Source organism: Loxodonta africana, chromosome 26, assembly GCF_030014295.1.
Source record: "Loxodonta africana isolate mLoxAfr1 chromosome 26, mLoxAfr1.hap2, whole genome shotgun sequence".
Classification (NCBI taxonomy): Eukaryota; Metazoa; Chordata; class Mammalia; order Proboscidea; family Elephantidae; genus Loxodonta; species Loxodonta africana.
Window position 1 is genome coordinate 25,365,154 of NC_087367.1, and position 27,899 is coordinate 25,393,052.

The window sequence follows — 27,899 nt, forward strand, 5'->3', positions numbered from 1 at the left end:
TCCTTAACTTCTCCAGGCTTCGGATTTCTTACCTGTAAAATGATGGAGTTAGACATCATGGTGATGGTAGTATTGGCTAATAATTAGTAAGAGTTTGCTATATGTCAGGTACTGTATTAAGCATTTGGCATGAATTAAGTAATTTTATCCTTGGAATAACCCTATGAGGTAGCTACTGTTCTTATCCCCATTTTACAGATGAGGAAACTTAAGGCACAGAGAGGTGAGATCTCAACCAGTGAGTGGTGGAGCTTAGGTTCAAACCTAGGTTTTTATGACTCAGAGCTTGAGGTGTTAGCTGCTACCTGATTTTGCTTGAGTGCCTTCCAGCTTTTGAGATACCAGACTCCGTTGGGGTAACATAATCATTTCTGTATATAATAGCAATATTCTGAACATTGATTATTTATTTATTTGTTTTTACTTCAAACAAGTTTCTGGGCACCGTTTGTTAGCTCTTAGAAGATAAGTAATATGGTTTTAGGAAACTAGGAATGTTCACAGTGAGAATGTATAAAAGTTTTAAAGGTTTTCAAGGCTGGAGCTTGGATTTGGCTTCTAAGTGTATGAATATTTATCTGCCTAAAATTACATAAATAAGCATGGTACAGATTTTTGTTTTGCTACTTTAGAATTCTGACACATTTAAAAGTAGCCTATTACAAGCAATCTAGGCACAGAAACTAGTGTTATTGTTAGTATACAGATTTTATAATAATTAGGTTCTTGACCAAGTAAAAGCAAAAAGAAAGGACGGTAAAATTTCACTGATTCTAGTTATATAAATCAGAGGAAAATCTGAATAATGGACTTTTAAAAGAAATGTAATTATTTACAGTGTCTTAGAGAAAATCAGAGCTAATGTTTTCAAGGTATAATTTTGGTGGGTATGTGTGGTGGGAGGTTAAGTTTCTTAGTTATTAGGAAATTGATATCGTCTTTATTTGCTCAGTCTTAAATACTTTGAGAAGTGTGTACTTCTAAGTAGTATGCTTGCCCAACAGTTTAATCCGTATTTTAGATCAGTTTCTAAACTTTGAGTCCAGTTTAATGAGGCATGGTTGTACATAGGTGGGAGTGTTGGTTGGCTGGGTGATAGAGGTGATTTTTAAGAGATTGTAAATTCTTTTCTTAATGAAATTGTTACGTTAAATATTATCTCACTAGGCATGATTTCTGGGACACATTCAAAGTGGAAAAATCACTGATTTTTACCCCCTTTTTCTTGTACTTTATCTTTCCCTCTGCCCTCACCTGTTTTCCTTATTTTGGTTCTCATGGGCTCCTAGGTTTATGTCTTACTAACAGATAAGGTTGAAATGTCTCTTTAGGGATTAGGAGCAAAGCTTTGATGGAAGACTAGAAGTCACTATACCTTTACAAAGCCTGATCAGGGTTGTAGAACTTGTCTATAGAAATAATTTCATACGTATAGTATGTTCAGCAGTGATTTTTTTTTTTTTCAGTTGCAAAAACCATTCATTTTATACTTTTCTGTGAGTGTCCTCCTCAACAGAGAAATGATAGAAATCCTGAGAGATCGAGTGGTAGGCGAAGGTGGCGTGGGCATCTTTTGCTTTAACATCACTGGAAACTACATGAAATAAAGTTAAATGAATGGCGTGTACACCTGTAAAATGTTCTGACCCTTGTTACTCCCTGTGATCAGCAGTGTTGGCATCACCTCGGGGTGAGTTATGTGCAAAGTCTCAGGCCCCACCCCAGATGCGCTGAATCAGAAATTTGCAGTTTAACAAGGTTCCCAGGTAATTCATGTGCATGTTAAAGTTTGAGAAGCACTGCTGTAGAGGAAATAGCACTCAGTTGGTAAGACTGGCCCATTTCTCCCTCCAGACAGCTGTCTAGTTATCTGTTTTCTTTATCTTTAAGATAAAGGAATTGGGCTACATAATCTCTCAGTCCCTGTGAGGACTATATTAGGTTTAATTTTAAGTATTGGGCCTAATTTTTAAGCATATGTATGGAAACTTAAATGTCTGCATACATCTTGACGAGATATGATTTTCTAGGGGGAAATATATATATATTCTGTTGATGATTAAAACATTTTTAGGACTTAAAAAATGCCCACCCCCAAACATCTAAAGTTCTTTAAGAAAATTGGTAACTTCATAATAACTTTTTCTTTTTTTTCACCAAAATATCTTGTTATGATCAAGTTCTGTATTCATGGGAATTCATCCATAAGGGAGTAAATTTGTCACCATTGCAGACACTCAGAATTATGTTTTCAGGGTCTTGAATTCAGATCAAGAGAAGATATTTTAACTTGAACTTCAGCAGTGTCAGAATTGATGGACAATCACTGCTTTTCATCACAGTGGAGCATAATCTTTGTGGGCAGTTATCCTTAATTAGAAGTTTGTCCTGGAAAATGTTTAATATCTTGGCTGTATTGCTTTAATCTCTCTTTTAATAAATTAAAGTGCTAAGGGGAATAGGTGGATTTGATTTTTTGTAAATATGCTTTGTTGAGAGATAATTTACATAAAATGAAATTCACTGATTTTTAAGAATACAGTTTGAGTTTTGATAAATGTATAGTTTTGTAACCACAATCATGATGTAGAACATTTCCATCACTTCCAAAATTTCCCTTGTAGTCAGTTGTCTTCCTTTACCCCCAGCTTCTGACGGCCGTGATCTGCTTTAGAATTTCATGTAAATGGAATCATACAGTATAGTATTTTGTGTGTGGCTTTTTTCACGTACCATAATGTTTTTTAGATTCATCTGAGTTGTGTATGTAATTGTTTATTTTCATTGCCGAGTAGTAGTCCATACATTAATTCGCTAGTTAACGGACATTTGGGTTGTTTCTAATTTTTGGATGCTGTGAACAAAACTGCAAGAACCTATTCAGATCTTTTTGTTGTCATGTTTTAATTTCTCTTTCAAATACCTAAGAGTGTGATTGCTGGGTTCTTTTTATAGATGTATGTTTAACTTTATAAGTTATTGTCCAAAAGTTTTTCATAGTGGTGGTTTGATTACCTTTGTGTGGCCTTTCTAGCCATGGTCTTATAACTCCCCCCCAGGTGACTGGGCAGGACTGTGTGGTAGGGTAGTTGTGGCCCACCAAGGGGATTGGTCAGTTTTGCCTTAAAAGAGAGCAAATTTCAGAGCAGAGAGGAGGATCCTACCACCACCAAGGAAGAACAGCCAGGAATGGAGATCCCATTCTTTGGACCCAGGATCCCTGCACTGAAAAGCTCCCGGAAGCAGGAGACAGAGAGAGAGAGAGAGAGAAAGCTGTATCCCTGAGGATGGTGAGAAGTGGTGGCAGGAGAGACCCAGCAGCAGAGACCTGGCAGCGGGAGATGGCACGGGGGGCTCCCCAGCCCACTGAGAGAGAAAGCTGAGTGCCTTTGGCGGGAGAGTCCTAGGGCCTGGGAGAGGCATGCCTGTGAGCATGGCTGGGAAGAGGCTGACCTCACTGAAGAACTGTATCCTGAGTGTTCTGAGCCTGAATTGTAACTGTTATTCCCTAATAAACTCTGTAATTGTGAGTATGGTCTGTCAGTTCTGTGTGGCCACTGCAGTGAATTATTGCACCCAGTAGAGAGTTCTGTGGAGGGATGGTTGGTGTCAGAATTAGTAAAGATGGTAGAGAGAGGAGGCATGTCTGACACCTGCCTGATAGGAATCATCAGCCTTGGGCTGTTGATCTTGATTCTGCTTCCTCCTTGTGAAGTTAGAGAAGGTCAGACACTGCCCCCAAGCCATTTTTACAATAGTGTTTATGTCATTTTACACGCTTACCAGAAATAATGAGAGTGGTGCTGCTCACCCAGTCTTGTCAGTCTTTCTAATTTTAGCTCTTCTGGTGACTGTGTAGTGGTTTCTCATTGTGGTATAAATTTGTATTTCCCTGACATTTAATGGGAAACCCTGGTGGTGTAGTGGTTAAGTGCTATGGCTGGTAACCAAAAGGTCGGCAGTTCAAATCCACCAGGCGCTTCCTGGAAACTCAGTGGGGCAGTTCCACCCTGTCCTGTAGGGTTGCTATTGAGTTGGAATTGACTTGACGGCAATGGATTTTTTTTTTTTTTTTTTTGCAAATGATATTGAGGACGGAGCCCTGGTGCGCAGTGGTTAAGCGCTCAACTGCGAACTGAAAGGTTGGCAGTTCAAACCCAGCAACCACTGTGTGAGAGAAAGATGTGGCAGTCTGCTTCTAGAAAGGTTTACAGCCTTGGAAACCCTATGGGTCAGTTCTACTGTGTTCTGTAGGGTCGCTATGAGTTAGAATCGACTCAGCGGAAATGGGTAGTAATAGTATAGTAGTAATGATGTTGAGTATCTTGTCATGTGTTTATTGGCCATTCGTAGATCTTCCTTGATGTGTCTGTTAAAATCTTTTACCCATTTTAAAATGGAGTTGCTTATGTTCTTATTGACTTGTGAGAGTTCTTTATATTCTGGATACTGGATTTTGATTAAGAATTTTTATGGCTGTTCATGAGGGATACTGGTGTATACTTTGTTTTCTTGTAATGTCTTTGGGTTTAGTAATCAGGGTTGTAATACTGGCTTCATAAAGCAAGCTGGTTCATGTTCCTGTCCCTTGTTTTGTGGAAGAGTTTGTGTAGAATTGGTATCATTTCTTCCTTAAATGTTTGTTAGAATTCATCAGTAAACCTAGAGTTCTTTTTTAATAGGATTTTTAATGGATTTGATTTAAAATCTCATTCTTTTTAACTTTCCCTTATTAAAGAGCACGTTCCTTCTTTTAGTTAGTCAAATTTGGGCAACTCTGGCTTCTAGAGTGTAGGAGGCAAGTGTTAGTGTGTTTTAGAACTGGGTTTCTGCCGAGTGGATTGAGGGAAATAGTGGGATGGGTGGGCACAGGATTTTAGAATCACCTGACTTCATGTATTTTGAAAACATATATTTTGGGCCCTCCATGGTACCCTTTTGCCCCTCCCAATCACTGAAATGCTGTGGAAATAGAAAAAAGTTTGAGAAGCTGTGTTTTAGACTATTTGAGAGAATTTTTCTTGCCTCTGGTAGCACTGGCATATATATATCTCTTTTGTACTTAGATCTACTTCATCACCTAATAAACCTTTTATTTGCATCACCCCCCCCCTTTAAATTAATGTTTTATTGCATTTTAGGTGAAAGTTTACACAGCAAATTAAGTTCCCCTTTAACAATTTTTATATAAATTGTTCCGTGACATTGGTTACAGTTTTTACAATGTGTCAGCATTCTCATTTTTTCCATTTTGTTTGTTCTGCTTCCATTGATCTAGCTTTCCTTCCCTTCATTGCTGTCTCATCTTTGCTTTTTTTGGGTAAATGTTGATCATTTGGTCTCATATAGTTAATTGTTTAAAGCAGTACATTCCTCATGGGTGCCATTTATTGTTTGTTTTATAAGCTGCACTGTTATTTGGCTGAATGGTGACCTGCAGAAATAGCTTCAATTCTAAGTTCAAAGGGTACCTGAGGGGATAGTCTCAGGATTTCCTGTACTCTCTATTGGTCCAGTAGGTGTGGCCTTTTTTAGGAATTTGAGATTTGTTCTACATTTTTTTTCCCATGCTGTCTGGAACCTTCTGTTGTTTCCCTGGCCAGAATGGTTGGCAGTGGTAGCTAGGCACCATCTAGTTCTTCTGGTCTCAGGTTTGAAGAGCTGGTGGTTGGTGTGGGCTGTTAGTCCTGTGGACTGGTTTCTTTTTTGAGTGTTTGATTTCCTTCATTTTCTTCTGCTTCATACAAGTAGAGATCAATAGTTGTGTCTTAGATGACCACTCACAAGATTTTAAGACCCCAGATGCTGCTTATCAAACTAGGATATAGAACATTATCTTTGTGGACCATGATATGCCAATTAACTAAGTTGTCCCCCAAGACTAGGGTCCCAAGCCTTTTGACCCAGTAAACCAATCGTGCATGTTGTTTGGATATGTCTGGAAGCCTCCATAGCCATGCCACCTGTGTGGTTTGTTATACATGTGGACATACATGCAGCGCACACAGATGTGATATACATATGCCTACAGGTACGCCTACACATGCACGTGCATTTACTCACACATGCCTTCCTGTACACAGATATGCATCCATATCTACCTGTGTAAGCACACACATATTGTTTTGGTTGTTTTTGCAAAATTGTATATGTTACAGCATTTACCGAAATTACCCCTTTTTCTTGTGTACTTCTCAGTGTCTTTATTTGCCTTTCCCATCACCAAAAGTAATAAGTGTCTTCTATCTGGAAAGTGATTCTTCCTCTTTCTTCTTCCCATCCCTGGTAACCATCAACGAACTTTGCTTTCTGTGTGTATGTCTGTCCTTGACTTTTTATAGTAGTGGGACCGTACAATATTTGTCTTTTTGTGGTTGACTTATTTCAGTCACCACGGTGTCCTCCAGGTTCATGCGTGGATTGAGTCATGGACCCATTATTCTTTGTAGTTGCATAGTATTCCACGTAGGCATGTACCACAGATTGGTTATCCATTTGTCCGTTGATTGGCACTTAGGTTGTTTCCATCTCTTTGCTATTGTGTATCACCTCCCTTTTAAAAAACTTTTTATTCTAGAAAGTTTCAAATATGTACAGAAGTGAGCAGTATAAGGAACCCCTGTATACACATCACCCAGATCAAACAATTATTAATGTACGGCCACTTAGTTCCCTCTGTTACCCCATTGCTAGCCTCCTGCCAGATTATTTTGAAGCAAATAATAGATCTTTTATGTGAATGTTTTACTTGTGTCTTTAAAAGATTAGAAACTTTAAAACATAGCCACAACACCGCTAGGAATGTCATAATAGCAAATATCCAGAGTTTAAATTTCCCTGATTGTTTCATACATTTTAGTAGTTAATTTGCTTGGACAAGGCATTTGGTTGGTGTATCTCTTAATTCTCTTTTTTGTAGGTTCTCCTCCCTTCCCCTCTCTCTTTACAATTTATTTTTCTAATAACTGGTTGGTTTGTCCAGTAGAATTTTCTGTGTTCTGGATTTTGCTGATTGCATTTCTGTGGTGGTGTTTAATATGTTTCTCTGTCTCCTGTATTTCCTCCCCTGTAGTTAGAAATGGAGCCCTGGTGGCCCAGTGATTGAGAGCTTGACTGCTAACCCAAAGGTTGGCAGTTTAAATCCACCAGCTGCTCCTTGGAAACCGTATGAGGAAGTTCTATTTTGTAGGGTCACTATGAGTCAAAATTGACTCGACAGCAACAGGGTTCAGTTAGATAAAGAGTCCCTGGGTGGTGTAAACAGTTAAGAGCTTGGGTACTAACTGAAAGGTTGGCAGTTAGAATTTGCCCAGAGGCATCTCGGAAGAAAGGCCTGGTGACCTACTTTGAAAGATCACAGTTATTGAACACCCCATGGAGCACAGTTCTACTCTGACACGCATGGGGTTGCCATGAGTTGGAATTGATAGCAGCTGGTTTGGTTTTTTGGAGTCAGATATAGAGGATCAGATTATGCTTCCTGATATATTGCATCATAAGCCACAAAATGTGTGATGACCTCTTTGTGATGTTAAGATCGATGAGGTAGGGGTGTTAGGGCTAGGGGCTGATCTGCCCATTACAATCTAGCCCGTTGATTTTTCGCCCATTAGTTTTAATAGCCATTGGGCATTGCTGCCTTCTTGAAGTCCCCATTTCTAATGAGTAAAGACTACCTGGGTTCTATTTATAGAGGACCTTAGACATTAATTGGTTCCTGGGTAACAGTCTTAAGACAGATGTTTAATGCCTGTAATTATTAATTTGGTTTCTGTTTAAGGAAATCTATTTCATTCCATAGTATCATTCTTAATCTTGAAAATAAATGAAAAGAAAATTGGATGAATATTTTATAGACATTAAGGACATAAACCAGATATTTAATATAAATATGTTATTTTTAATAATGATTTTGTTTTTAATATCAATACTTTTTTCAAAGAATTTTTGTCTGTGAACTAGATTGGCTGAATTGAAGCTTCTTAAAAAAAGAAAAAAGTAACACATGGAAATCAAGATACCTTCTTTTTTTGATAGATTTCACTTTAGTAAGCTAGGAGGGCCACCTCATTCCAAAGACCTTATAATTATTCTCAAAATTCTTATCATCTGTTTCATATTTTTCCTGTTGATTCTCTAGAACTTTCGATAGTAAATGCTGGAGACGCGTTTGTCTTCAGTGACCCCTTGCCCTTCTACTTTGAAGTGCTTTGCTGCTGCTCTCCTTTGGGTGAGATTCTAACAATGGAGTCCCATTTGCCTTGAGACCAGGCATTGTTCTTTCTTTCTTGTTACTGTAGCTTTGCTAATACATACACTTTCCAGAAAAACTGTTTTGTTGTTGGTGAACTCAAATAGTAATTCCTTCCAGTTAACTTTACATTTCCCACTGAATTTCAGTGCCAGTCAATTCTTATCCTAAACCTTAGACCATCTTTTGAGCTAAAAACTTCCTCCTTGCCCATCTCACCTATCCAGTGTTTAAGCATTTTGAAGACTGTAGAAAGTGCTTCTGAGGAAATTATTGCTTTGATTTAGAGTTTTAATGGATTTCCTGCATTTACTAATAGTCCATTTTATCACGTTTTCCCACACCATTAATCAACCTGTCATATTTAACAAAACTTATACTTGCAAATGTTATGACCTAGAGATCGGTCATATTTCCTTGTCCTCCGCAACTGTGCTTTGTTTATACCTGGGAAATAACTCATGGTGTTTTATTCCTGGCTTCTGTGGACTTAAAATGCCATGCTTTATTTCCAGGGTAGTAGTTTCTAATTTGACATTTGGTGAATTGCCTTTTTTTTTTGAGATCAGAATTAAAGCAAAAAAGTTACAAAGTTTGAAGAAAATTTACAAAAAGTGAAGAGCAGAGTACAAGTTTTTGCTGTGCACAACTCCTAATTGTTAGCTGGGCTATCACCCTCAGTTAATTAGCCAGTCAGTGATCTTTAGTTAACAGTTGGTCGTAGTTTTTAGACAGTTATAAATTCAAATTTCAATCTTCAGTCTGGAGATCTTAATTATGGTAAAGGTCATAAAAGCAGGATTGGAGTATCGAAAGTAAAGCTGTTTCGCTTTGAGGCTTTGTCTGTTTGCACTTAGTGGGGGCTCATAAGTTTTGTTGTCTGTGGTCTGTTTATAGCCTGTTCCAGCTTTTCACCACCATGCAGGTGAGAGAACCACATTATTCCTATGGGAAGAACACAATTTGCTTTATAATGTTAAAATTGGAAGTTGCATTTTTAACTGAAGGTTCTATAGGAAGTAAATTATAGATATTTTATGCAGGCAAATATATATAGCAACTATAAGCCTTTTTGATCAGTTTTCAGTATTAAATTATGTACTACATGCAGATTACCCTACTCTAAAACATGCAGGTAGAACATTAACTTTTTTGGCCTCAAAATACTATCTACTATCTGTAAAACACTTGAAGCATTTAACAATTGCTACTGCAGAATTAAAGGAACTTCTGGGTGGTAATTTTAAACTGTTTAAGTTTTCTTATAGCTATCTAAATTATGAATAGGCAATTCATACAAAAAGAAACAAATAATATTCATAGAAAATGGCCAACCACAGTCAAGGAAATGCATATTAAAGCAATTAAGGCCTTACCTTTTGTTTAGTAAAAAAATGAAAACTGGTATCAGTGAGGTTATAATGAAACTTGGTTCTTCTATTGCCTTTTTTAGTTATGACTCATTTTATATTTTCGTCACTGCACTAGGGTTAACAATATGCATCCTTAATGTATCAGAGTCTGTTAGAACCTGTGTTTTACCACCTTCCACTTCAAAATTATAATAGCTTTACAGTATAATTTAACTTACTCGTCCCTACAACATTTAAGTTTTTTTTTTTCTCTTTGTATATAAGCCCCACATTGTAGTTTATTACTTTTGTTCTAAATAATCAATTATCTTTTAAGGAAATTAGTTGGAGGGGGGAGCAACCTTTTACCTTTATACCACTTATTTTCTATTTCAGGTTCAGATCTGTAGGAAGGAATGAAAAGAGTTTGCATTTGGTATTGTTTTCAGCATTTCTTGTAGTGTACCTCTGCTGGGGATGAATTCTCGTATCTTACACCCATTGTCTTTATTTTGCTTTCATTTTGAATGATAGTTTCACTTGGTATAGAAGTCTGGGTTGAAACTTTTTCTTTAAGCTCTCTAAGGATATATTGATGAGAAGCAGTTGTTTGAATTATTCCCCTATGTAATGTGTATCGTCCTCCCTACTCCCCCACCCCCAGTTGCTTAAAAGATTTTCTCTTTCTCTTTTGTTTTTAGCAGTCTGACAGTGATGTGCCTATTTTTGGTTTTCTTTGTTTTTATCCTTCTTGAGGTTCTCTGAGCTTCCTGGGTCTGTAATCTCCGTCACCCAAATTGGGAACATTATGACCATTACTTTTTGGGCCTATTTTCATTTTCTTCTTCTGGAACTCTTAACTATGCATGGTTAATATTGCCTGACAGATCCCTAAGACTCTTATTTAGTTTTTCGTCAATCTGTTTTTCAGATTAAAACATTTCTTTTGTTCTGTCTTCAAGTTCACTGGCCCTTTCTTCTGCCATCACCAATCTTCTGTTAAGTCTATCCAGTGAATATTTTCATTCTAATTATTTCATTTTTCAGCTTGAAATTTCCATTTGTCTTTTAATAGTTCTTATTTCACACTTGAGAATCCCTGCCTATTCACTTAATAGGATCATTTTTTTCTTTTAAGCCTGGGAACATAGAACAATCTGCTTAAAAACTTTTGTCTGCCACATCCAACATCTGGGCCTTTGCAGGTTTCTGTTAACTTCTTTTTTTTCCCCCTGGATTATGTACCGCTTATTCCTGTTTCTTTGCATATTTAGTAATTTTTTATTGTATACTGGATATTGTGGGTTATACATTGCAAAGATCCTGGATTCTGTTATCTGTTGTTGTGGAAAGCTGTTTAATTACTGGTTGATATTGACCTTATGTAGACTTTGTGTTTTGTTTTTAGTGTGGATCTGTGGAAAGCTCAGAGAGAAAACCATCTAACTTGATGGGACTAATTCTAAATTGTCTTCTTTGGAGATCTTGTAAAGTCTTGGTTTTAGGCTTTCTTGAAGTGAACTTCAGTAGGACTTACTTACAGTGTGGTCCTTAATTCTAAGATGGAGCTTTTCTGATGTCTCATCGTGATGTCCGAGGTGTTCATGAGATTGCTCCACTCTGGCTGGGCCAGAACTCCGAAGTTCTTGTTGAGTTCTGAAATCTCTATTCCTTTTTCAAACGTGTAGCAGCTGTTCTCTGTGTAACCCTTGCATACAAAGCATTGTGTTCTCCTGCACATGCCTAGCTTGCCCTTGGCCAAAGTCTTCTTGGCTTTACCTCTGCACTGATTTAGCCATCCTGATCTCTCATCTTTGCTTGTGCCCTAGCTGTGGGTAGAATATTGTTCCCAGGCAGAGAGCTGGAGGTGATGATAGAGCTGACCTCATGAATTTCCTTTTCTCAGGGATTATATGGTCTTGCACTGCCTGTTGTCCAATGCTTGAAAAAAAGCAAGATGCCATATGTATTTTGTCTAATTTTATAGCTGTATGTGTTAGAGGGCTGGCCTGGTACCAGTTACTCTAATGGCCTGAAGAAGAAGGCCCAAAGTGTTCTTTTTTTTCCTTCTTCAAAGTCTGACTGTAGTTTTAAAAACAAACCAAACAGAATTGGGAATTGTTTGTACTATTTTGTAATCCGTTTTTTTCCTACTTATTTTATGCGGATTAAAAAAAGAAAATCCTTAGGTTCTTAAGTGTTTTTTTCCTTAAGCTGCGTAATATGTCAGTATATGGCTAAAATAATTGTTGGGCCACTTTTCAGTTTTGAGACACTCAACATTAATTTTCACCATCATAAGTAACGCAAGTAAACAAACTTACACATCTTTGTTAGCATCTTTGGTTATTTCCTTATAAGTTCTGAGAAGTAGGTTTGCCCGTTTTAAAAGAATATAATCTTTAAAAATGGCTTTTAAAAATATGTGCCAGAATAAACTTTTGAACACTTAGATGCTGTTATTATTTGACTGTAGAATGTAAATGTTGAGGAACAAGTACAAGTCACTAAAAGATTGCTTTTTTTCACATAACTAAATTTTGTATATGACAGAGTAGACTGAATCCGAGTTACTTTCTGTAAAAATTTGTTCGTAGCTTTTATTTGGAATATGAATAATAATTTAAAATATACTTTCATTGATTGTGAAAAGCAAATTGCTCTTTACTTGGTTCTTTCTCTGTAAGTTTAGTTTTGGGTTGATGTAATGTAAAGCTAGTAACATTGTAATGCAGATTTGGTGCACTTTTTTATTGTCTGCTTAAAATTAAGCTTCAGGTTTGCTGCCGGATCTAGGTCAGTCCTGAAGTATAAATTTTGCTATTATAATATATGCTGAATTTATGAATTTGGCAAGTTTAATATTATGATTAGACAGCAATAAAAAAAGACTTTTTTTTGGTAGGGCTTGTGGCAAATTGATTGTTAGGTGTACTTAGCGATAAGGTATGGAGGGGTGTTTAAGGTGTCTTTCAGCTTTGGACTTGAAAGACTCATGGGGGACTGAAGGTAGGAAGAATGAACTTGGAATAGTGAATCCGGAAACTCTAACGGAAGGATGAGATCTACTTGTCTCAGTAATTTTTTTTGGACCTGAAGAATGGAAATAAAATCACTATTGTTTTTTGTCCATAGGATTTAATTTCAGTTTAAAATCTTACAGTAATGTAAGTTTCAAAAAACAAAAAAACAAAAAACTTCCAGTCATTCCTAATTACTGAATGTTAAGGTTTGCAAGTATTAATGAAATTTACATATAATTTTTTTTTTATTCAAGTGCCTATTTCAGCTTTTGATAAGTGAAGCACCTTGTATTTAATCCAAACTTGGTAGATAATCATGATGAGGCATAAACGTCGGTGATCACGTCATTGCTGAGCACCGTTATAACTGAAATACATTCGGCACAGTTTGCTTTAAGAGGCTGTAGACTAAAGATGGTGCCAAGTGTGTAGACGTGTGCTGCCTTTTTCTCTGAGGTGAACTGCCGTTATCCATGCTAACAAAAAGAAACTGGCCAGATGATAACTATAGCCAGCTAATTTAGATGAAATTTCAAGTTAATAAAGATTCCTTGTTCAGTGTTTTTGGGTGGATGTGTGTCTTGTTTTTATCTGTCTGTCTGTCTGCCTATCTAATCTACTAAAGCTTTCTACAGTTACTTTACAAAAAGAACAAAACTGTTTGTTGGTTTTTAACAAAATCACCAATCGCCAAATTTGGCTATTGTGATGTACTTGTAGCACTTACTAACTTCAAGTTCTTATTTAAGTGTTTTGCTTCGTAGAACTTCATACTTTTTATTGTTACTTTGTGAGGAATATACTAACTGAGTTGTTAAGAGGTATTTCCCCAGATTGTGTCCCTTCTAATTACATGATTATCAAATTTGCTTGTAAAGTTGGTCAGGACAGACATAAGGCTCTTGAGTGAAATGTTTAAATTTCATTCATTCAACAAATATTTATTAAACACTTGCTAGGTGCCAAGAATGTTTTAGGTGCTGGGAGATATAGTGGTTAACAGGAGGATTGAGATCCTTATTCTTGTGGAGCACATAGTCTGTTGGGGGGAGGTATAAGATACCCATGTAAACAAATGAAAAAAGGTTATTCCAGATATTGATAAGGGCTACAGAAAAGACTGTTTCATTAGAGTGATGGAGTGAGCGGTTGGGGAAGGCCACACTGAGGCAGTAACATCTGAGCTGAGACCTGGATGATGGATAAGTGAGCCACATGAATTTCTAGGAATAGAACATTCCAGCCAGAGGAGACAACAGAGGACAAAGATTCTAAGGTGAGCGACAAGCTTGAGCTGTTCAGTGAACAGTAAGAAAGCCAGAATGCCTGGAGCTCTGGGAATGAACTGAAGAGTGTTGTAAGACGAAGCCAAAGGGGAAGTAGGAGCCAGATCACGTAACACTGGAGCAACTTAGATTTTTCTTTTTTTCTTCTTGCAGTGAAATGAAGGCTTTATGTAGAGGAACGGCAATCTAGGAGGGGATACATACAACAAATAAGTACTTACACAGATGTTTAAATGATGGATTAGTTAATTTCCTGAAGCAGTGACATTTAAGCTGAGACGCAGGAATATGTATGAATTGATTAGGGGAGCAACATGGGAAGGAGTATTCCAGGTAGAGGAATAGCAAGAAATCAGAGTCTAGAAAGAATTTAGCATAAGGATCTGAAGGAAGGGTAGCTTGGCTATTTGTAGTTTAAGGAGATGGGAGTAGCATCAAATGAGGCAAGACAGGTTGGCAGTGAGTACAAGATCCTATAAGATATGTGTAGGCTTTTAATCACTAATCCTCCTTAACAATGATTTTAAGGAGAGTAACTTGATCAAATTTGCATTTAAATGTGTTTTTTGGTGGTGCTCTGCTGAGATTGGATTAGAGGAGGGAGGGTGAGTATTTATGAAGGCAAACCGGTTATGAAACTAGTACCACAGTCCAGGCTGTGATAGGATGGTGGTAGTGGAAACAGGTATTAATGAAGATTCTGAGATAAGCACAGATTTAAGAACTTGGAATTGATTAGATTAAGATGATAAGAAAAAGAAGAGATGGCGCCAGTGATAGCGCTCAGTCTTCTACCTGAGCAAATAAATGGGTGGATAGTGATGTCCTTACAGAGCTACACTGGCTAATTGAAATTCACTGCAGAGCTTTGGCATAATGCACGGTGTGAATAGAAGGTTCTCTTGTGGGGTTGATGATTTTTCAATTACTGTCAATAGCAAATACCTTTGTTATTTACTACACGGCATACATATTTCAACTCATTTTAATCCTGATACCAATCCTGTGAGGTAGACACTATTATCTCTCCATTTTACAGATGAGAAAACCAAAGCACAAAGAAGTTGAGCGACATGCTTAAAGCCATCCAGGCATTTTGACCCCACGGTTCATTGTCTTAACTACTAATTAACCTTGGAAACTTTTTTTTTTTTTTTTAAATAACAGCTTTATTGGAATAGTAAAATTTTACACTTTTAAAGTGTCCAATTCAGTGCTTTTAGTATATTCAGAGTTGTGCAGCCATCACCATTACAACGTTTTCATCACCCCCAGAAGGAATGCTATACTCATTAGCAGTCACTTCCCTCTCCTTCTGACCCCACAGCCCCTGGCAACCAGTAATCTACTTCCTGTTTCTATGGATTTGCCTTTTCTGGACAAGAAGGCTTTTGTGGCTGGCTTCTTTCATTTATCGTGTTTTCAGGGTTCGTTCATGCTCTAGCATGTATCAGTATTTCATTTGTTTTAATTGTGGTAAATGTAACATAACATTTGCCATTTCAACATTTTTTATATATACAATTCAGTGACACTGATTACGGTCATCATGTTGAGCTTGGCAGCTTTTAATCACACTGCATCATTCTGTTTTATTATTTATTCTAATGATATATTAATGTAAAATTTAATTGTTATGTTTCCTGGGAAGTTTACTTTTCATGCATTCAAATAGCATACCTAGCTATGTTGATATACCATTGAAACAGTCAGTGAGAATAGTCTCTTATATTAAATATTGCTTTCATTTTCAAGATTCTCCTTTGAAGTCGTTTGTTCATTGTACTGCATTGTCACTATTTGTAGCACATTTTAAATATTGTTGATTTTGCTCTGCACAGTTGAAGATGCCTTGTGATGAGGAAGTAAAGGCTCTAATACTCTTCACAAGTTAGAATGAGCTAGATGTTTCTCTCTGTAAAGAGATTAAAAATCCATTAATGTAGGTATATAATCTTTGCTCTGTGAATGGCAATAATGTGGGTAAGGTATTGTACTGTTGACTGACAGTCTCTCACTTGGGAGAGGAGGGACAGTCATTGCATTAACCACAGTGGAAACTGAATGTCTCCTAGACTGGAAACTGGCAATGAGTAGATAGGCTTAAGGAGGGTCTTGAAAATAAAAACAGTGTTTAATGAAAGAGACTGTTATCACTGACCATATCAGTGGTATATCAGTAGAGCTGGGTATGATATTTGAATGCATGAAAAGTAAACTTTCCAGGAAAGGTATAACAGTTAAATTCTAAATTAATATATAATTAGAATAAGTAATAAAAGAGAATTATGCAAATAATGTGATTTTGATGTGGGAGAGAATAAGGTCCCTAGGAGTAACTTGTTGGCTACATTGATCAAGCAGTTGGCAGGAGAGGAAGCCAAGACAAAGAACATGTCCTCTGAAGCTAGCTAGCAGGTGTGTTTTTAAAAGGGCAGATATCTAAATGTTGGAAATTTGCTTCTGTTATTTCCATTTTCTGTAGTTATTCTGTAAAGTTCTTTCAGCAAAGGTTGCCTTATTTTGGTGTGCTGTGGTAAACAAAGGAAGGGGTTGTATGGTTGTTTTGGGAAACTATAGAATCTTGAGATGGCAGCTATGGTGTTTGGTGAGAAAGAGCCCCAGAGGAAGATGAAAAGAGGATAAAACTTTTTTTTTTTCCTTTAAGTGAAAGTTTACAAATCAAGTCAGTCTCTCATACAAAAACTTATTTACACCTTGCTACTATTCCTAGTTGCTCTCCCCCTAATGAGGAAGCACATTGCTCCTCTCCACCCCTGTGTCCATTCAGCCAGCTCCTGTCCCCCTCTGCCTTCTCATCTCACCTCAGCACAGGAGCTGCCCACATAGTCTCATGTGTTTACTTGAGTCAAGAAGCTCACTCCTCACTGGTGTCATTTTCTGTCTTATAGTCCAGTCCAACCCCTGACTGAAGAGTTGCCTTTGGGAATGGTTCCAATCAATCTTGCGCTAACAGAAGGTCTGGGGACCATGACCTCAGGGGTCCTTCCAGTCTCAGTCAGACCATTAAGTCTGGTCTTTTTATGAGAATTTGAGTTCTCCATCCCACTGTTTTCCTGCTCCATCAGGGATTCTCTGTTGTGTTCCCTGTCAGGGCAGTCATCTGTTGTAGCCAGGCACCATCTAGTTCTTCTGGTCTCAGGCTGATGTAGTCTCAGGTTTATGTGGCCCTTTCTGTCTCTTGGGCTCATATTTTCCTTGTGTTCTTCATTGTCCTTTGCTCCAGATGGGTTGAGACCAACTGATGCGTCTCAGATGGCTGCTTGCTAGTGTTTAAGACCGCAGATGCCATTCACCAAAGTGGAATGCAGAGTATTTTCTTAATACATTTTGTTTTGGCGGTTGACCTAGGTGTCCCCTGAAACCATGGTCCGTCCCCAGACCTCTGCCACTGCTACTCTAGCCTTCAAAGTGTTCAGTTGTATTCAGGAAACTTCTTTGCTTTTGGTTTAGTGCAGTTGTGCTGACTTCTCCTGTAATGTGTATTGTCTTTCCCTTCACCTAAAATAGTTCTTGCCTACTATCTAATTAGTGAATACCCCTCTCTCTCCCTCCCTACCCTCGTAACTATCAAAGAATATTTTCTTCTGTGTTTAAACTATTTCTTGAGTTCTTATAACAGTGGTCTCATACAATATTTGTCCTTTTGCAACTGACTAATTCCATTCAGCGTAATGTCTTCCAGATTCCTCCATGCTGTTTCATGGATTCATTGTTCTTTATCGATGTTTAGTATTCCATTGTGTGAATATACCATAATTTATTTATCCATTCATCCGTTGATGGGCACCTTGGTTGCTTCCATCTTTTTGCTATTGTAAACAGAGCTGCAGTGAACATGGGTGTGCATATATCTGTTCGTGTGAAGGCTCTTATTTCTCTAGGATATATTCCAAGGAGTGGGATTGCTGGATTGTATGGTAGTTCTATTTCTAGCTTTTCAAGGAAATGCCAAATCGATTTCCAAAGTGGTTGTATCATTTTACATTCCCACCAGCAGTGTGTAAGTGTTCCAGTCTCTCCACAACCTCTCCAGCATTTATTATTTTGTGTTTTTTGGATTAATGCCAGCCTTGTTGGAGTGAGAAAGCCTTGATGGCGTAGTGGTTAAGTGCTCCGGCTGCTAACCAAGAGGTTGGCAGTTCAGATCCGCCAGGCATTCCTTGGAAATTCTATCGGGCAGTTCTTCTCTGTCCTATAGGGTCGCTATGAGTTGGAACCGACTCAATGGCAGTGGGTTTGGTTTGGTTTTAGGTGTTGGAGTGAGAAGGTATCTCATTGTAGTTTTGATTTGCATTTCTCTAATGGCTAATGATCGTGAGTATTTCCTCATGTATCTGTTAGCTGCCTGAATGTCTTCTTTGGTGAAGTGCCTGTTCATATCCTTTGCCCATTTATTAATTGGGTTATTTGTCTTTTTGTTGTTGAGTTTTTGCAGCATCATGTAGATTTTAAAGATTAGAATCTGATGGGATTTGTCCTAGCCAAGAATTTTTTCCCAGTCTGTAGGAAATCTTTTTACTGTTTTGGTGAAGTCTTTGGATGAGCATAAGTGTTTGATTTTTAGGAGCTCCCAGTTAACTAGTTTCTCTTCTGGTGTTTGTACATTGTTAGTAATGTTTTGTATACTGTTCATACCATATATTAGGGCTCCTAACATTGTCCCTATTTTTTCTTCCCTGACTTTATCGTGTTAGATTTTATATTTAGGTCTTTGATCTATTTTGAGTTGATTTTTGTGCATGGTGTGAGGTATGGGTCTTGTTTCATTTTTTTTTGCAGATGGATATCCAGTTATGCCAACACCATTTGTTAAAGAGACTCTCTTTTCCTCATTTAACAGACTTTAGACTTTGTCAAATATCAACTGCTCATATGTGGATGGATTTATGTCTGGATTCCCAATTCTGTTCCACTGGTCTCTGTATCTGTTGTTGTACCTGTAGTACCAGCTATTTTGACCACAGTGGCGGTGTAACGTGTTCAAAAATCAGGTAGTGTGAGGCCTCCCACTTTGTTCTTCTTTTTCAGTAATGCTTTACTTATCTGGGACCTCTTTCCTTTCTATATGAAGTTGGTAATTTGTTTCTCCATCTCATTAAAAAATGTCATTGGAATTTGGATTGAAATTGCATGGTATCTATAGATTGCTTTGGGTGGAATAGACATGAGCATGGTATATTTTTCTACTGATGTAGGTCTCTCTTGGTTTCTTGCAGTAGTGTCTTGTAGTTTTCTTTGTGTAGGTCTTTTACGCCTCTGTTTAGATTTATTTGTAAGTATTTTATCTTCTTGGGGGCTGCTGTAAATGGTGTTGATTTGGTGATTTCCTCCTTGACGTCCCCTTTGTTGGTGTAGAGGAATCCAACTGATTTATGTGTGTTTATCTTGTATCCTGATACTCTGCTGAAGTCTTCTATTAGTTTCAGTAGTTTTCTTGAGGATTTTCTGTGCTGCAAATAGATATACTTTTACTTCTTCCTTACCAATTTGCATTCCCTTTATTTCTTTATCTAGCCTGATTGCTCTGGCGAGGACCTCCAGCACAGTGTTGAATAAGAGTGGTGATAAAGGGCATCCTTGTCTGGTTCCCGTTCTCAAGCGGAATGCTTTCAGATTTTCTCCATTTAGGATGATTGAGGATATAATTCGTATTGACCATTCTTGTGTTCTGTGCTTTGCTTTAATACGGAAGGCTATTCTATGTTACGTTTATTAAATTAGGAACTTTTTAGAAAGTTCTTTTTAGAAACTTCGTAGGGTCTTAACTTTGCCCTTAAAGTTCTATCATGAAGTTAAGCAACATTCACAATCATATATATGTTTTAATCTTTGCAACTTTGAGTAATTTTCCAGATGATACCTACAGGGAAAATTGAGATCTGAACTATTAGGTGAAGGTGATTTTTTTTTTTTCCCTTCTGAATTTAGTTTCTATGTGCATAGTAGCAAAATTTGTTTACACAATAAAGTAATGCTCAAGAACAGGTAGTAGTCACGTTTAGTTTTTTAAGACTTAATTGAGATAGAGGCATTACTTGATACTGCTACTTATCTGTATAATAGTGGGAACTCTTAGTGGCATTCTTGGTCCAGTTACAGAGGGAGTGAGAAATTTAATATGTACTTGAGCTTGACTTTTTGTAACTATCCTCAAATGGTCTAGAGATAGTGGTGAAGTTATTTGAGATTCTGCTTTAGTTGTAATCCTTCAGAAAAAGAATTAATCTGTTTCTCTCTCTCTTTTTTTAATTGTAGGTGAGAATTATGAAGATGATGACCTAGTAAATTCTGATGAGGTTATGAAGAAACCATGTCCAGTGCAGATTGTTCTTGCTCATGAAGATGACCATAACTTTGAGCTTGATGAAGAAGCCTTGGAGCAGATATTGCTGCAGGAACATATACGAGATCTTAACATAGTAGTGGTATCTGTGGCAGGAGCTTTTCGTAAAGGGAAATCATTTCTGCTGGACTTCATGCTTAGATATATGTATAACAAGGTGAATAGAGTCTTTTATAAGTTGAACCCAATTTAAAACAGAAAACTACCAACCAACCAACTCTGTTTAAAAAAATAAAAGACGAAAAGCAGGAAGAGCTGTATCTTTAATTTTATAGAAATACAGTTCTTTATGACTTTACAGATAAAACAAAAATATAAGTTTATTTGGGCCCTTGACTCTTTCTCATCTCCATAATTCCTTTATGTACACACTACATACTGATGCGTATGATTGAGCATCTGTGTTCCAGGCATTGTGGCTCTAACCCAAGGTATCTGAGTATACCCTGAAAGTCTCTGAAGTACTGCTGTTCATCTTCTCTCACTTTTTGTTATTCCCTCACACCTTCCCCTTCTTGTTCGTCTTTACAGTGAGTGAAAGTAGGCTGATTGAGACCTTTGTAAAAGCATACCTCTGTTCCTCAAATAAGTTACTTTCTGTGGTTTACTATTACCCTCTGAGTTAACATCCAGTTCCTTAGAGTGGCTTCCATGGCCTTGCATGACCTCTGAGTTTCATCTCTTGCCTCTGTACATCGGGTATACTATAATTCTTTCATTTCCTTGAGTGTATAACAATGTTTCTTAAGTCAGTCCTTGCTGTACTCCTGACTGATCTTTTCACAAGAGGTATTTCCTGACTTAATAAGACTATGTTATGTCCTACAGATTCTCATGGCTCAGGTCATATGTTACATTGATGTTACTTTTGTTGCCTATTTTTCCTGGCTCTGTCAGGACTGGGCTTTTCTTTTTTTAGTATTTTATTGTGTTATAGGTGAAAGTTTACACAGTAAATTAGATTCCCATTTAATAATTTTTGTACAGATTATTCTGTGACATTGGTTACAATTTTTACAATGTATCAGCATTCTCATTACTTCCCTTCTGTTTGTTCTGATTCTCTTGATCTAGCTTCCCTTTCTGTCCTTGCCATCTCATCTTTGCTTTTGGATAAATGTCGACCGTTTGGTCTCATATAGCTGATTGTTTAAGGGAGCACATTACTTACTGGTGATACTGTTTATTTTATAAGCTAAACAATTATTTGGCTGAAAGGTGACCTTTAGGAGTAGCTTCAGTTCCAAGTTCAAAGGGTATTTTAGGGTGATAGTCTTGAGGGTTCCTCTAGTCTCTGTTGGTTCAGTAAGTCTGGCTTTTCTTAGGACTTTTAATATTGTACTACATTTTTCTTCATTTTTTTCCAGGACTTTCTATCCTGTCTCTGGTCCGAACAGTTGGTAGTAGTAGCTGGGCACCATCTAGTTCTTCTGGCCTCAGGCTAGAAGAGGCTGTGGTTTGTGTGGGCTGTTTAGTCCTGTGGACCAGTTTCTTTTTTGAGTCTTTGGTTTCCTTCATTTTCTTTTGCACCATATGAGCAGAGAGCAATAATTGTATCTTAGATGGCTACTTGCAAGCTTTTAAGGCCCCAGATGCTACTCACCAAACTAGGGTGTAGAACATTATCTTTACGAATTATGTTATGCAGTTGTTGACTAAGTTGTTCCAGGAGACTATGGCCCTAAGCCTTTAACCCAGTAAACCAATCTAGACGAGTTTGAATATGGGTATGGGCTTTGTTTTATATATATATATATATATATATATATATATATATATATATATATATATATATGAGACATATCTCCATTACCTAGTGCAATAATTGATACTTAGGTGTTTGTTATCTATTTTGAGCAATGAATCTCCATTCCTTTATTCATTTTCACCTTTTGATGGTATCAGATGGTTAATTATAATTTCCTTCCTCCTTCCTGACTTTGACTTTTTCCCTAAAAAAAAGGCAAAGAATTTTATCACTTGAGTCGTAGTGTTTTTCTAATAGTTGAAAGTTGGGTTGAGAGAATGAGAGCTTTGATAAGGACCAAGAAGAAGGAATTGGAAATTTTGGAGTGGATCATTTAGGTGGGGCATTTGACATACAGAAGCCACGTGAAGACGCTGAAAATAGCACTTGGACGGAATTACAGAATTGTTTAAACACCTGTTAGGGTGCTCACCTTTAAAAGTTCTGATAAATGTGTAACCGAGTATGCTTGTCTTGAGATAAGCAGTAATGTCAACATTCTCAGTAGATTTTACAGGAAGCTCTTTGGAAAATTCTTTACATAGGGATCTCTTTAGGCATGCTCAAGTATGCCTGAGTATCAAGAATATAGATCATATTAAATAATAGTTTTTTTTTTTTTTACATGTTTAGGCAATTGAGAAAGATATAGTACTTTAAGGTTTTTAAGCTTAGACTTATCTCCCTGAGTTTTACAACTGTAATAGAGACATGTATAAATAGTGGCATATTCTTAAAAAAAAATCTGCATATTTAAAGACAATCAAAGAATTCCTCTATTCCTTAGGTTAGCTTGTTTATATTATGTATGTCTGCGTCTTAGCTGTTCACTGCAAATGTATTAGCTTCCAAGTAGGTCACAGATAGTCAAATGTTGGAAGAGAAAGGAAGCGTAGATCTCTTGTCTAGTAATGACGTGTAAGTTTTCACCTCATTCGCCATTTCTGATTCCAGCTCTGATCAGTTAGTAGTGGCTGCTTAGAATGGGGTAGCAGCCCATATGTGTCATGTATTTATAATTCCTGAACTAATAGAACTCTTCCTTTCCTGGGAGAGATACTGAAGCCATGGAAAGGGTATAATGGCAGATGGCCTGAGTTTACACATAGTTAGGTGGGTTCTAAACTTGTAAAATAATATCCTTATTAATCTTTATTCATAAGGTGTTCGAATAGAGGTCTTTATAAATCATCTTACTCTGTCAAATCAAAAATCGCATTAAAGCAGCATCTGATTTTTGGAATAACATGCCTCTACTTATACTGGTTTAGCGGTCGTTCATGTTTTTCCTAGGAGATAAAATAAGGAAAGAGTAATAACAGTGGAATAGTTTCAAATGTATCTTACTGTGTGCCTGCAAGGAATCCCTGGGTGGTGTTAAGCATTGACTACTAGTTGAAAGGAGCCCTGGTGGCCCAGTGGTTAAGTGCTACAGTTGCCAGCCAAAAGATCGGCAGTTTGAATCTACCAGCCACTCCTTGGAAACCCTATGGGGCAGTTCTCCTCTATCCTGTAGGGTTGCTGTGAGTCGGAATCAACTCCATGGCAACAGATTTACTAGCTGAAAGGTTGGCGCTTCAGACCTACTCAGAAGTGCCTCAGAAGACAGGCCTGGTGATCTGTTTCTCAAAGGTCACAGCCTTGAAAACCCCGTGGGGCAGTTCTACTCTGCACACATGGGGTTGCCATGAGTTGGAATTGGTTCCGTGGCAGCTAACAACAAGGTAAGCCTTGGTGGGATGCTCCTGAAAGAAGTAGGAGAGAAGCCAGCAGTGGCTCATATTGACTGTGTGTGTCTTCTGTATTGACCGGAGTCAGTCTGTGTAAATATGCAGTTTACTAAATAAAGGAGCTAGTCGTGTAAACATTTTACTATATGACATAAAAATAGATGAGTATTTTCATTTGAGTAGTTAATAAAGGAATAATATCATAAGGCTGAATGTGAGCTCTTCTCTGTTGAATAAAAACAAAAACATCAGTAGCTAAGTTCTTAAAACTAAGAATATTCTGATATTTTAACCAAACATTTCCAAATTATAGAGGAAATCCTGATTTTTAGGCCTCATTTTCTTGTAAAGTAGCTTTTTGTATAGTTTATTTTTTGAGCGGCTACTTCTTTTGGGAAACCCTGGTGGCCCAGTGGTTAAGTACTACGGCTGCTAACCAAGGGGTCAGCAGTTCAAATCTAGCAGGCGCTCCTTGAAAGCTCTTTGGGGCAGTTCTACTTTGTCCTATAGGGTTGCTATGAGTCGGAATCGACTCGATGGCAGTGGGTTTGGTTTTTTTTGGTACTTCTACTGAGAAAATTGTTAGGTTGTTTTTGCTTACTATATGGGAGAGAAGAAATTAGTCTTGTCTTGTAAACTTGAGAAATGAACTAAGGGTTTTTCTAGGATAAAATCTCTTCATGTCATTTCAGAATTAAGCAATTATTATAACAAGACTTTTAATATGAAAAGTAGGACAGGAGGGTGTCACTGGAATTGCCGATTTATTGAATTCATGACAATAAGAAGCATTTGAACTCATAACTTATGACATTCATCATGAATGCCAATTATGTATGACCTATATACAACAACAAAAAAAATTTTTTTTTATATACAACAGAAATTCAGGTTTATTGGTATACCCAATAATTTTTAAGTGGAATATTACCTTATAAGTCATTCTTGAAAAATTATGAAATAATTGTAAAGAGTTATGTGGGAACTATCAGGTCTATTATGCCTATATTTAAAAAAAATCACCTTATTAATGTGTAAAAGTAGTGAATTGTACAAAAACAAAAAAATTACAAATTATACATACAGGGGGCATTAAAATTAGTAATGAGAGACATTTAGCGGTGGAGTTGGGAAGGAGACTGACTTTACCCTCTGAGATACGTGTGTGAATGCATATACACACACACAGAGTCACGCGTCGCTTAAGGTCCACGATGTAGTCTATGAGATAGGAAGTTTTGTGATTTGGATGTTGCGCGAACGCTGTAAGGTTTTTTCAGGCATTTACTCCAGAATAAGGAGGTTTTGTCCATAATAAAAATTTGCGGGGCAAATAACCTCTCTCTACAGTTTATCTAAGGTTTCAACAAATTCTTCTGCTGACTTTGCATAAGCGTTTAATTTCACGTTACGCAGGGAAAAATGTTTGAAGTGTTTGAACCACCCAGAGCTAGCACTAAAATTGGTGGTCTGGTCCTGCTTTTTCTTTAACATCTTGAACAAGCTTTGTTCCTTAGCAGCGATCATCACAATGTGAAGGGGGATCACTTTTGTGTTTGACCCACAATCCACGTCATTAGCAATTTCTGCATATCTGACGTATGTCCCTCTTGCATTTTTGTTAACCTTGTAGCTTTCAGTGGAGCCAGTCCTTTAACGGCTTGGGGAGTTTTCGTTTGTTCGTTTGTTCTTAATGATCGTTGTGATTGTCAAGTGTGACATACCTAAGTCCACTACGTCCCCTTTTCCAACCTTATGGATCCATAGACATACATGTGGTCAGACGTTGCCCGGACAGATGAGTGGTGCATGACTGTATATACTTTCAAGTATTCTGTGCACCACCCCCCCCCCCGCCCCTTTCCTGATTTTAAACCATGTAGGTGCCCTTGTTCTGTTCAAATGACTGCCTCTTCGTCTATGTGTAGGTTCCTCATGAGCACGGTTAAGTATTCTGGGATTCGCATTTTTCACAGTGTTGTCCATAATTTGTTATGATCCACACAGTGTATACCTTTGCATAGTCAGTAAAACACAGGTAAGCACCTTTCTGGTGTTCTCTGCTTTCAGCCAGGATCCATCTGATATCAGCAATGATAGCCCTGTTCCATGTCCATCTGAATCCGGCTTAAATTTCTGGCAGCTCCCTGTCAGTGCACTGCTACAGCCGTTTTTAATTATCTTCAGCATAATTTTACTTGGATGTGATATTAATGATATTGTTTGATAATTTCCACATGCTGTTGGATCACCTTTCTTTGGATTGGGTATGAATATGGATTTCTTCCCATTGGTTGGCCAGGTAGCTGTCTTCCAAATTTCTTGTCACAAATGAGTGAGTGCTTTTAGGGTTGCATCCATTTGTTGAAACATCTCAGTTTGTATTCCGCCAATTCCTGGAGCCTTGTGTTTGCCGATGCCTTCAGGACAGCTTGAACTTCTTCTTTCAGTGCCATTAGTTCATGATCATATGCTATGTCACGAAATGGTTGAATGTTGGCCAGTTCTTTTTGGTACAGTGACTGTGTATTCCTTCCATCTTCTTTGAATGCTTCCTGCGTTGTTCAGTATTTTGCACATAGAATCCTTCATTATTGCAACTTGAGGCTTGACTTTTTTCTTCAGTTCTTTCAGCTTGAGAAATGCCGAATGTGTTCTTCCCTTTTGGTTTTCTAACTCCAGGTCTCTGCACGTTTCATTATAGTACTTTACTTTGTCTTCTCCAGTTGCTCTTTGGAATTTGTTCAGCTCTTTGACTTCATCATTTCTTCTTTTCGCTGTAGCTACTGTACTTCCAAGGGCAAGCTTTAGAACTTCACATGAATGTGGAATCATACCGTAGGTATTCTGGGTTTGGCTTATTTCACTGTATCTGTGAGAATACCCATGTTTTTGCATGTTGCAGTAGTTACTGTTTTTGTTAGTTTAGTATTCCATTGTATTACTATACTGCACTTTATTTATCCATCTTCGGACTTTGGCTTTGATTTTGTAATTTTCAGTCAGCTGATTTTTGTGAATTCCACGCTTTCAAAGTAAAGTAGGTTACTCCATTGTCAGTAGAAATTTTTGAAAAATGTTGATCCAAATTGTTACATCTGGCTATTTTGAATACTTTTAATTCCAAGAAACAGCTTCAAAAAAAAAACAAAAACAAACCAAACCCGTTGCCGTTGAGTCAATTCGACTCTATAGGACACAGTAGAGCTGCACCATACAGTTTCCAAGGAGTGCCTGGTGGATTTGAACAGCTGACCTTTTTGTTAGCGGCTGTAGTTCTTAACCACTACACCACCAGCGTTTCCAAGAATCAGCTTACGAAAGTCAAAACCTAATTTAGTAGAATTTAAATTATATAATGTAAAGCTTAGCACAATGTTTGCGTTATATTGAACACTAAGAAATGATGAGCGTTGTTACTATTGAACTGTTCTAGACAAGGATTCTAAATTCTGTACAAAGTTGCTTCTACTTTTATATTTCTTAATTTTCCTGTTACGAACGCCATTATGAAGAATTTTAAACATATATAAATGTAGACACTAATGAACACCCGTGTACACCTATTTTTAGCAATTATCAACTCAGTTTCATTTCATCTATAACCTAATTCACTCCCCACCTTTTGTATTGTGTTGAAGTAGATCCTGGTCATCATGTCACTTCTTCATTTGCAGAAATAAATTGTATTTACAACTTTGGTATGTATTTCTTAAAGATAAACAGTTTTTTGTGTCTAGCTTGTTGAAGACACTGATTGTTGGTCTTACAGAGTCTCCCCATCCGGATTTACTGGTTGCATTCCATCACTGTAGTTTTACACGTTCCCTTCTCCTGTAAATTTCCTGTAAATTGGTAGTTGAATCGAGGGGCTTTTAGAGGCTTTACCAAACTCAGATTTGACTTTTTTTTTTTTTGGCAAGAGTATTTCATGGATGAAGTGAATATTCTTCCATTAGGGGGCATATTGTCTTTTAAGGTAACAGATTTTGAATCTTTACTGAATTCTGTGTACTCTGTTGACTAAGCATTTGACAGGTATTATCTCACTTACTGTTCACAGTTACCCTATACAGTAATATTAGTCTTTTCACTTAAAAGGTGAAGGAATGAGGCTCAAAGTAAGTGGCAAGGCTGAAGTTA

The 27,899-nt window shown here is 37.4% G+C and overlaps 1 protein-coding gene across 3 annotated transcripts in view; it reads left to right on the top strand.

The window, feature by feature from the left end:
• Window positions 1-27,899, top strand: part of ATL2 (atlastin GTPase 2) — a 64,916-nt gene that overhangs the window by 14,834 nt on the left and 22,183 nt on the right. For 2 of the 3 annotated variants that reach the window (XM_023555294.2, XM_003416083.4), the window contains exon 2: window positions 20,192-20,436. The exons of the other annotated variant lie outside the window; for it this stretch is intronic. In XM_023555294.2, the coding sequence (XP_023411062.1) occupies window positions 20,192-20,436 (245 nt within the window). The remainder of the gene's footprint in view (window positions 1-20,191; window positions 20,437-27,899) is intronic. 3 annotated transcript variants of the gene reach the window in all.